At 42.2% G+C, this 11734-nt stretch overlaps 1 protein-coding gene across 1 annotated transcript in view; it reads right to left on the bottom strand.

Moving 5' to 3' along the window:
• Positions 1-280: 280 nt before the first annotated feature.
• The window catches only part of LOC147421419 (S-adenosyl-L-methionine-dependent methyltransferases superfamily protein), a 51671-nt gene continuing 40217 nt past the window's right edge, over positions 281-11734 (bottom strand). The window contains exons 4-7 of the mRNA XM_086503552.1: positions 2644-2726; positions 1728-1862; positions 756-860; positions 281-674 (exon numbers count right to left, since the gene is read on the bottom strand). Of these exons, the coding sequence (XP_086359678.1) occupies positions 561-674; positions 756-860; positions 1728-1862; positions 2644-2726 (437 nt within the window). The 3' untranslated portion in view covers positions 281-560. The remainder of the gene's footprint in view (positions 675-755; positions 861-1727; positions 1863-2643; positions 2727-11734) is intronic.

Genomic DNA, 11734 nt, shown 5'->3' with positions numbered 1-11734 from the left:
TGTAAGAGCCTGTCGTGAAAACTAAGCCTTCTCGTGACCATGTAATTTTTACATGTTTGGTCGCCAATATAAGCATTGAAAACAACCCTTGGTATCATTGTCCGAATATGAATTGGTACATCTCTCAATAGGCAAATGATTTGAGAAGTGGCAGCAACTTTGAGAAAGTAAAACAAAATACAACTTCAACCATGCAAAATAACCAAGTGCAAGGCAGATCTATACTTTGGACATATATTAACCCCCTCAACCTCCCAAATACAATTCTGACACACACAAATAATTAGGCTAGATCTGATACATCTAGATGATATAAAATATATAATAGTAGTTGCACCCACATGTGGATAGGTGAATCAAATACTACATATAAACATTTAAAAACGCCTGCAAAGGCTTGCATCCACATTTGCAGGCAACTCTGCTTGCCACAGCTTTAAGCAATTTTCCTACTCTTTTAAGGAATAGTACCCTAAACCCTATACCATAATCTGTAGACAATTATCATGTACTTTCTGATAACATTTCAAAGGGCCATGGCCCCACTTGTCTAAAAAACATTAAGATTCATCTAGTAACACCTGTAATAGATAATCCTCTTGGTTCATTTGTTCTTGGACCAGATCTAGTTGCAGCCTCCTTGAGGAAGACTCCAACCGTTTCTCAAAAGTGCCCTGAAGCAAAACACCCATTTTAGCCGATGGATCACATGAAAATCATAACATATCAAATCACGCATGCAAGAGACAGCTTACCTTTCTTAGAGTGTAAACAAAATAGTGAAATGTATCTCCAAATGTGGCCCAGTTCATTGACCATGAATATCTGTCACTCTCAAACACCAACCGCCTGAAATGTGGCTACAAACAGAACATGCACGTCAATGAGGTATGGTACAAGAAACAAGTCAATCAATCATCTCGGGCAATAAAACATGTGCACGTCTCTCATTTTCTCCTTTGCTACACCATTTTGCCAGGCCCTCTTTTTCTGCACCCCCCCTCCCGTGTTGTGGCACGACAGACTATATATATAATATAAATGTGTGTGTGTGTGTGTGTGTGTGTGTGTGTGTTGTCACACAACAATGCATGACAAGGGGTACGTTTTTTTCCTCACCACCTCTCTCATGTTGTGGCAGAACATCACACACACACACACACACACACACACACACACACGTTCAAGTCCATGAACAAGGTAACAATAACAAGATCAATATGGATCATAGCGGCGATGTACAGGACGGAACGTATAATAATGGGGCATATAATACACGTATTAGACGTATATTACGCGAATAAAAATAAAATACATTGGTTTTTTCCTTCATTCTTACATTATTAAGTATAGGTACCCCATTTGAAGCTCTAGTTTTGCACATACTTTGATTGAAAATTGGAATGTTTAAAGATTAAAGTACACTTACGACTCAAGGCTTGGGCAGCCCACAATCACATATTCGTGGCTTAGAGAGTCTTTCTTTAAAGGCTCCTTTACTAAGAGATCCAACCATGTCACGTTTTTTATCAATAGTACGTATAAAACATTTTTAAAACAGGGGGCAATGTCATCTTTTGTGCAATTATTACCATGAGGCTTAGTACTATACTTACAGATTAGTTATCTAAGCCTCATGGTAATCATAATACACAAAAGATGACATTGCCCCCTGTTATCTATTGCAATGTCAAGACCTTGGCATAAATAGGTTTTGAAAGGCCAACCTGAGTGAAGCTGATGGATATGAAAAGGCCATTGGGTGATAAAACCCTATGGACACTTTCTAGCATCAAAGCAACCGATTTTTTGGTCTCCAAATTTGGATTCCATGGGTCCCCACTGTTAACAAACAGCACATCCTGCATGAAAAAAAGCAAGCTTCTTCACATGATCTGCCCTTCGCCTTGGGGGTCCACTGTATAATCATGTTAATATACCACCTGAGTTCAACATGAGGGGTTTTGATTTTTCAAACTTCGAGAAATTTAACAAAGACAATAGGGGGTAAAAAAGGGGTCAATCTATTCATGTCAACATTTTGACACGGGGGTTTTAAGGTACACTACAAACGCACATTATGTAGGGGGTTCTTAAGTACCCCCCGAGGCCCTTTGCAACTATCCACGTAGCTTACAGCATCTAGATCAGTGGTTAATTGAGAATGCAGACAAAAAGAAAAAACCAAAGTTTTGGATAAATTGAAACACACATGATATGTTCTGTGAATCATGGCAATGGTCCTTTGTGTAGGTGGTGGAAACCCTTCTTTTCCGTTACTTTGTTAGGGTGAAGGCCCTTCAGCATGCTGCTAATATGTCTAGAAGATTTGGACCGATGCAAATATTAGGCATACAACAAGGATGTATTCTACAAAGTCGGCAGTCTTATTTCTGGCAAGCATGTCCTTTGCATTACAAGGATGTATTCTACAAAGTCGGCAGTCTTATTTCTGGCAAGCATGTCCTTTGCACTACCTCTTATGAGCCCAGTTTTGATCAGGTCAGGAAAGATTCACATGCACAAGGAATTGACTTAAATGCATCCACACAATGCTATTAAATAACAAAACCTTCATCTGCAAAGACAACTAACAGCAAGCTGGTGATAAGAGTTGAAACAACAAATTACTTGAGCACTTACCATGGTGCCTTTTTCAATTACCACATCAAAAGAGTTATCCTTAAATGGAAGGTCCAACATGTCAGCCACAGCCACTGCGACACCTGCGAAGAAGTTCTCATGATAAAACTGCCATGGACTGACATGAAAATGGAAACCCAGTGCACATGCACGCACACACACTTTTTTTCTTGTAAACTGTTTTGATTAATTTACCTGTGGGAAACCTCAAAGCGAGGAAAACCCACCAAAAAGATCAGATACAAAGGGCGGAACACAGAAGTGTTCAGTGATGTGAAAGCGCTAAAAGCAAACATAGAGGAGTTGCAGAATTTCCAGGGATATGTCCCCAATATCAAAGGCAAAATGTAACGATTGCCTCAACGAAATCTTGAACGATGGAAAACAATCTGCCTCATGCCAGTGAAACATGCGAAGATTGTGATGGTGCCACAAAGACCATAGCGACCAAAATCTGACCCCGTGAAGAAGATGGCAAATCGTTGGAGGGAAGGAAGAATGCCAAAAAGCCAGAATTGTTTGTGGAAAACTACCGAGGGAAATCGAAGGTGCAAACAAGCAGAAACGCAGCGGAAGGAAAGCCCTGGTGCAGCGACAATCCCAAAACACATGCTTGACAGTCTCATCAGCAGCGAAGCAACTGACACAACAAGAGGAGCTAATGCAACACGCCGCAAAGAGATTTCCAACCGGCAGAACTCCTAGCAAACAGCACCAAAGAAACATACGCTCCTTGAGAGGCAGGCGAGACTTTTAGATTGCAATAAGAGCCTGTCTCCAGCATTGATCAAATTGATGTAAAGCCCAGAGCACATTGAAGTGATCGGCCAGCCAAGAGTCCTGCATAAGAGAAGCATAGATATGGCGGGCAGAAATCGCATTCAAAGGAATGTCCCATAAAATTCCAATCCTGCATACGGCATCCACTGACCAGCGGCAAAATGGGGAGGAAAGCAGCCAGCATATGCTGAAGCAGACTCCAAATCTGAGATAATGCAGGCCCAACCCAAAGAGTGCCGCTGCTTGAGAAAAAGTAAGCAAACTCCCAGATGAGTCCACCACATCATCCACCGTGCGTATGCCACGACTAGAGAGGAAGTAGGCTTGACGAGGCGACTGATCAACCACGGTAAGAGAGAACACCCTACTCTAGTGAATGCTTTCCCAACGCATCGAATTCCCATCTGCTTGCTGCCTGCCATGCCAAGAGAGATGATCCGTAACAACTTTCCAAGCAGAGAGCAAGCCAGAGGTGATCGAGCAACCAGAAATACGACCAACCATCTTGCCAAACACAATCTCCCAAAAGGAAGCCTGCCAATGACCAAAGGTAGGAGTGGTAACGTGCCGACATAGATCAGCGACCATAACTGTCCATGGCTGAGACTGTTGTGCAAGAGTAGGCAACAACATAGCCTTCTTTGCCAAAGCATGGCGATGAAGGTCCAAAATATTCAGCCCCCCAAGACACTTCCGAGTGCAAAGTTTCTCCATAGCCAACAAACGAAGGCCTTTCTTATGAGAACTAGTGCGCCACAAGTGAGATACGATATTGGACATAAGCAACGGGCGAGAGCGAGGCCAATGCAACAATTCATTTTCTACAAAATCCGCCTCCATGGCCAAAGCATCTTGAGGCAGGACAATTGAACGCACTGTAGATAATAAAAGGTGGCATGTGTGTATAACAACAGCATATGCCGCACTGGGAGCGGCGAAAACATTCCTAAAATGTGACACCATGGCATCCGTAAGCTCACGCTTTGAGGCTGTCCAGGCTCGTGGTCGGAGCATAACCCACTTAATAGTTTGAGAAGCCCTTGAACGATGCAAGTGCTTTAAAAACTGTTTTGAGGCACATCCCTTGCCCACAAACGCTGAATGGCGAGCACGAGTATGCCACTTGTCCAATTTTCGTTTATCGTTATGCTGCAGACACACCCGGGCTCGACAAAGGGCTGTCGATTCAGTTTCCGACAACAAACGTGTGTCCGCTAAGAGTTGGAGATGTTGATACACATGCTTGGCATCCTCAACATCACCACGTAATTAAAACATGTAATCTTGAATCACACTTTGCACACGCACAACAAAGCGAACCCAGGCCACATTAGAATCAAGATACATTTGGGCAACCAAAGGGGGAATGACATCATAAATCATCTCACATAATACTTTGTGCGAAAGATATGCATTGTTGATGTGCAACGAACGTTTTTTAGAAAGAGGCCGATCATAGTGTAGTTGCCCAAAGTGCAACAACATCACAACAGGAGCATGATCAAATAAAAGCAAAGAATGGTCTATGCTCATTTCGCATACAAACTCATCAAATTGTTGCATGCCGAGGACATACCACCGATCTAATCTTGCACGATATGCAGCGAGAGCATTATGTTGAAATGTGTACCCCAAAATATTGGGATGCAAGAGGGTCCGCAAATCCAACATCCGTGTGCATGCAACAAGATCTGTCCAGGCCTACAGTTCTATGCTCAGCATGTGCGAATGTCCTGTGGTGTTATCTATTAAAGCGGGTGCATTGTTAAAATCACTAGAAAGCAACGCATTGAAAAGCCATGGATAAGAAGATATCTCACGCCACAAAACAGCTCGTTGTCCGGAGGTCGTATGCGCATGTACACCACCAAAATCATAAATCTGGCCATTGATCGTGCATTGGACCACCATCCAACGACCCGCTGGATCATTATATGCCAGAACTAGCTACAATTCATGCCTAACCATAATCAAAACACCCGAAAAGCCCGACAAACCGGCATATGCTATCCAGTATCCCGCAAAATACGAGCATTGCCCAGCATATCCATGTTGATTGTGCTCTTGCAAAACCACAATGTCTACCTTACATATATGTACATAGTGCCAGGTTAATCTCCAATTATTAGGGTTACATAACCCACGCACATTATAAGAAATGCATCTAACACAACTATGCATTCAAGAGATATTTACAGAGGCAAAATAAGGAAGGGACTAAGTTGACGTGCCCATAAGTACATCAACATCAACAGCCCACGACTCAACCACACTATTCTGCACGCCTATCTCAGGGGCAATAAAGCCTGCAGGTGATTGAGAAGTCCCATGAACTACTGCATCTTATAAGAATGCACCACCTTATTCCATGCATCCCCAAGAGTGCGATTATCATTACAAGGAAGAGGTTTTTGCCCCACAAATTTGACTTCAAGAGGTACATAATTACGAGAAGATAGCTGCGAAGGCATCTTCACAATCTTCTTGGGGGTCACCCAAGGAGATCCTTCTGCCGAGACCACAATTTTCCCCTTGTTTTTAGATTCAGGAGTAGATACAAACTTTCCTTTACCTAGAGGATTTGGGGAAGCAACAGGTTTGACCTTGCCTTTATCCACAGGTAAAGCATTAGGCAACCTAGAAACCGCAACAACGGTAGATCTAGGATTAGGGACTTCTCTCTCAGTAGACGCACGTGCGTGCGCACACACATGCATCTAAAAGCAATAAGATAGCTAGTCGTACTGTTGTTGATCAATCTCTGTACACTTTCGCTAACGTTTTTTTGGACATCTTTCACAAAATGAAAGTAAACCATCCAAATAAGTCCAAGCAACAAACTATTATAAAATATTGTTATTTTGAGATTCTGTGTCAGTTGAAGGACTTGAAAAATTGCAATGCAAGGCATCTTACTATCAGAGCATGATATAAAGATGGGCACAAACAAAAGATAGTATCAGCATTCCTCTTTGTGGGAGCTGACTATTCCCCCACCGTAGAAAACTATTGTGACTTTCACATTGTCTGTTATAACAAGGATTTCGAATATTACAATGCAAGGTGTCCTACTATCAGAGCATGACAAAAGGTGAAAAGGTAGTATTACCATCCTCCATAAAATCACTATGAGCAAGGTAAAGATGTATCAAGAGATAATCTTTAATATGGAAGATCAAAGATAAAGTCCATTGCCATACTTTCCCATGGTCTATTAGGAGTCAGCAATGATTGCAACAATCCTAGTTGCTTTTGCCTGTTTGGTTTTCTAACATACTAGGCATGATCTTACAAATGTGTCAACATCTTGGCGTAAAGCTAGCCAACAAAAGAATGCATCAACCACTTTCACTATCGCATCAATTCCACGATGCCCTCATGGGGCATGACTTTCCATCAAAACCTTTGACCGCAATTGTTTAGTAACGCATTACTTTCCATGCATCATGAGAAAGTCACTCTTAAGCGTATAGTGTTCATGATGTTGCCCATCAAGTTGATCATAAATTCTTGTAAAATCTATGGCTTCAGCATATTGTGTCTTCCTTTCGTCTAGTTCACAATGGTACAGAATTGACACTGCTGAAATTTGAGGCAAATTTGGGGCTTTTGCAACAACGCATTGACCACCACGTTCTTTCTGCCTTCCACATGCACAATCTGAAAGATGGAACATTGATAAGATGTTTGCGCATTGCATGTGCCTCACGTTAGATGAAGGGGGAGATTACTTCTCCGTGAATTTAATGGCTTTTTTGAAAAAGCATGGAATTCAAAGCTATAGACTGAAACAGTGAACCACCTCCAAAATAACCAGGATATATAGTAGGCAGCAGAATGGTCAGACGAACAGTTTCTTCATTACTCCCTTGACCATGTCCAAGTAAAGTAGGTTGCTTTGAATCAATGGACACCGCTGGTTGCTTAATCACATGGGCTTTTCCTCGAGCATCAACAACTCAAACATATCCTGTGTCGAAGCCTGTAAGCCCTATGTAGGAGCCTGTAAAACCTGGGTAGGAGCTAGTAAGAACTCCTACATCCTTGGAATCTTGACCAAATAGTTAAGCTTTAAACAACCTATCCTCTTCTTGAAGAGTTGTAGGACCTTTTTCAGTGCCATGTGAGGAAGGTCCCTTTTCAAGTACTTAGTCTCTCTTCTCTACCATAATGATATGCTCTGTCTTGCTTTCGGCCACAACAATCCATGAAACCAGCCATTACACAGTTGTCACAGAAGCGGAAGGAGAATTTCTATTGACAATGAACTTTTACAAACACATGAACCGGAACAGCTTGCGTTGTTCTCTCTCCGGAGACTATTCTGATGCATGAGAATGCATGTCATTCATCAGCCGATTTGGTTGAAATTCAATATACTTGTAGCCGGAAACGGATATATCTGCTTCATTCTGCAATCTTCTATGCGGGAGCGGTCATTACTATTGTCTAGTCACTATTGTTGTCTGCTCGATTTTCGTCCGAGTGCTTAAAATCTGTGCGGACAGCCACTAGTGCATTTGTCTGAGTGCGGCTATTCCCCACGGGGATGCACACAAACTTCAGGGACGCACATAAGCTTCTATAGCTGCTTGTCACCTTCGCCGCAAGCTTCATAACCTCTGCACAACTCCCCCAAGAGCATGAGTAAGAAATCGTTGATGAGAGAGAGAGAGAGAGAGAGAGAGAGAGAGAGAGCTCTACGTGTGTATAAACTGTTGAGAGAGTATCTACAAAATGGTACCGCTACCTTCTTTATGCAATAACGTGTGATTATTTTGTACCATTTGGCATTGGAGAGAGAGAGAGAGAGAGAGAGAGAGCTCATAATTTGCCAACGATGCTCATTTCCCAATACTCTACGCTATGTGTTCAATTCTTTAATGTTATTGACTTTGGCTTATTTCAAATTGTTATTAACTTTGGCCTGTTTCTTTGTCAACTGCAGCAGAAGTGTTTATGGATTTAGCTCAAATCTAGTACTCCACACAAACACAAGGGACACTTACTTCACTTGAAGGAACTGAATCGAACTGAAAGGAAGAGAGAGAAAAGAGACGACACAAGGATGTCAGGTCCCAACCCTCAAGGACCCCCTTGCTTTGTTGCCAGAGCAAGTACTTTCTTTATTCTTGCACAAATGCTCATACAATGACTGAATGTTGAGATGCTAAAGCTAATGGGTACCGATGCTGGGTACTTTTGGCTCCTTGTCGATGACGATGACGACGATGGTGTCGACGACGACGACGACGACGACGGGTCTACAACTGAATGCCAAACTGCTAGCGAGGTCGATGGTTAGGGATCTGAAACCACTAAGAGGCTAGGGCTGGAATCTGTAGACGCTCCAAATCTGAAAACGTTGTTGTCTTGGGCTGAAAACGCTGGTACTGCAAAGCTGAAAACACTGGTCTGGCCTTCTGAGAAAACGCTGGGCACATTCAAGGGTCCTCTGCCTTCTACAAGCGCCCATGGCTTCTCCTTTATAGGTGATAAGGGATGGGTCGAGCAGGCAAAAGACAGCCCTCACGATTCCATAAAATGGCTGAAAATCACTTATTAATTAAGTGACCAAAATAAGAGGTGGTTCACGAGGCACAAAATGCCTACATGGTAAAATGTTGTACTGTGCAAGAGAGGCTATGCAACTGTGACCGGCTTGGGCATGCACGTCCTGCTAGAGGCTCACAAAGGTGCCAAGCTCGATCCTAAGCTATTGGATCATGCTAGACTGTGGCAGAACATGTCCACGTAGCGCAAGTGAAGTGCGCACGTGACATTCTTTAATGTTATTAACTTTGGTTTGTTTCAAACTGGCCCGGCCACTTGTCTTTACTGGTTTTCAACCCTTAATTTAAAAACAAGTGCCAAAATGTGAATTCCTAGCCAATCCAAAGCATATTTATCTATGCTATTTCCACGCCCCTCCCGACTCTGTCTGCCTGCTCCCACCGAGACTTATTTATATTGTGTCCGACTGGCCACTTTCTCGGGCCGCCACAATAAGAATGTTGAATAGTGCCTTTTTTGAGCAAACTAGAAACACCATCTTATTCATGTGCTTGTTCTAATGTGTTATGAACTGCGTCGTGCTATTGTTATACTTATCATACTATCCGAACACCAATAAATTTCTGGATGGCACATTGCATCGGAAAATTGATTCGTCTATTAAATTATTAATTGATACCAATAAATTTATAAATTAGTCTTGTGGGCACAAACATTTTTTTTATTCATTTGTAGCCTTAGCTAAAAATATTACATCCCTCTTGGCTTCTAAACAATTGTCCTCAACTTTAGAGTTTCATGATACTTATGCAGGATGTCTAGAAAATCTTTCAATTTTCATTTTGTCATCCACTCAGCATCTATAGGGGAGTAATTCCAGACTTCTCTAAGTACTTACGATGAGTCGTTCCAGACTTTAGTTGGCATTCCTGATGGTGTATAATATGTACTCAAAGAAGTATTTCTCCTGTTTCATCTACCTTAAGGGGATCTTCATTTACTAGTTTTGCAGGAGGTTCGCCAATAAAAGGTAGAAGACTCATGTGAATGTTCCAAGTTTGTGGAAGATCCACTCGAAAAGTAGCCTCATTTTATCTGATCTGGGATCTTAAACGGGCCATAATATCTCTTTGGAAAATTTTACAACTTTCCCTTTTTTAATGGTATGTTTCTTAAGTCTCGCTTTGTCAAACTTGAAAAGAACAAACTGTCCTTCAACTAGCTTGAGATAACAACGATATCTATATGCTGCTTTGTTATGCTTTTCTTAAGATCTAAGGATAGCGCACTTCACTTGAGTGTACGCGATATCTAAATCTTGAGCAAATTCATCAGCTACAAATATATTATCCTTGGTGAAAAGGATTGGTGGAAGATGTGGTTTGCTATAAATAACCTCAAAAGGAGCTTTTCTTGTAGAGGAATGTACAATGTTATTATAGGCAAATTCTACAAGGGGTAATTGGAGATAGCTTTGGAATCTTTATGCACGGGGATTCTGTGTTGACCCTTCCTTTGATCCAAGTCGTGCTCTCTTGCTTCCCTTGGTTGATTTACGGCCTCGTCTGGATGTAACTGGAGATCTTCATCAGGAATGACGTGTCCAGATTCTTCATGACAGAGTAATTTGGTAAGTAATTAGGCAAAGAGGTTGAGTCTTCTTCGTGCTGATGGGAGGTTTTTACTGCAAGATCCCTTTGGGGCTATGTTGGAGCCCCAATCGACTCTCGATGATTCTGAGGTAGCGCCTCCACCATCTTTGCTTTCCCTTTTTCAAAAGTCTTAAGCACCTTCTGCACATAGCATCCGAAATGCTCATGAAGCACTCTCTGTAGTATAGCATCTTCGAAGGAAGGTGCTACCTAAGTGATATCCACGTCTCTTGTATATATAGCTACCAGAGATCCTATCTCGGGACTTTGTTCCTCTCACCATGCGAGAGGTGAATTGTGGTGCATCTTTGCCATTATTGAATGGTGGAAGGTGGTTCACCTCTATTCCCTGCTGTCAGAACTAGAAAAAAATCAATGGAAAATGAGCCTACAAAATATTGAAGTAAAATGGATCATCTATTTTAAGCTCTACCTAGAGAACTAGTGAGATTTCCAAGACATCCTGGGGCGCTTAGCGCCACAGATTTTTGATGTTGCCTAGAGCATATTTCAATGCCATCTTAGGGCACCTTGCACACTATGTGACCTCAGCATACCAAGATCCTCTATCCCTTGCCTCGGCCAAGTGTTTGCAAGGCTCGAAAGCTCTATATGGTAACCGGTCAATAACACCTGGTCATGTTACCTCTCTCTTAATCTGTCTAGAAAGCATATGGTCTGAAATAGGGCCTCCACCATCATGGATAGTGCAAGAAACTCCACTCAAACAATAACATGAGGTGCTAAAGGTTTGTTGTGTATCATACGTGCAATCATGAGTACCTATGGTCGCTCTATCTATGTCCACCGGTGTGAGGCTAGGCATGCCTAGCCCTATTTGCTAATCCCATAGTGAATCGTGTAGTGACTACAGAAAAGTAACCCCTACATACACATATGAAGTAACCACCTCCACCTGCCTGCGTGCAAGAGTGGATGTAGCCTAGGCTCTAGCTCTTGCCTTGGCTTGATGTGTGAAAGATCATGACCATGGTCTTTCCAAGGTTCATTGTGAGGCCTCTCTGTGTACAAAAGTCAACTAATGCATGCATGTGTTGCTACAATCCTCCAAGAGACTCAAAACCAATATAATAACATTAGCATAAGGCATCATTTAGACTGGAGTACTTGCCAAATCAATTATG

The sequence above is a fragment of the Adiantum capillus-veneris genome, chromosome 27 (genome assembly GCF_014529385.1).
Source record: "Adiantum capillus-veneris isolate H3 chromosome 27, ASM1452938v2, whole genome shotgun sequence".
NCBI lineage: Eukaryota > Viridiplantae > Streptophyta > Polypodiopsida > Polypodiales > Pteridaceae > Adiantum > Adiantum capillus-veneris.
The sequence above is the reverse complement of the archived record's forward strand: the minus strand, read 5'-3'. Positions and strand labels throughout refer to the sequence as shown.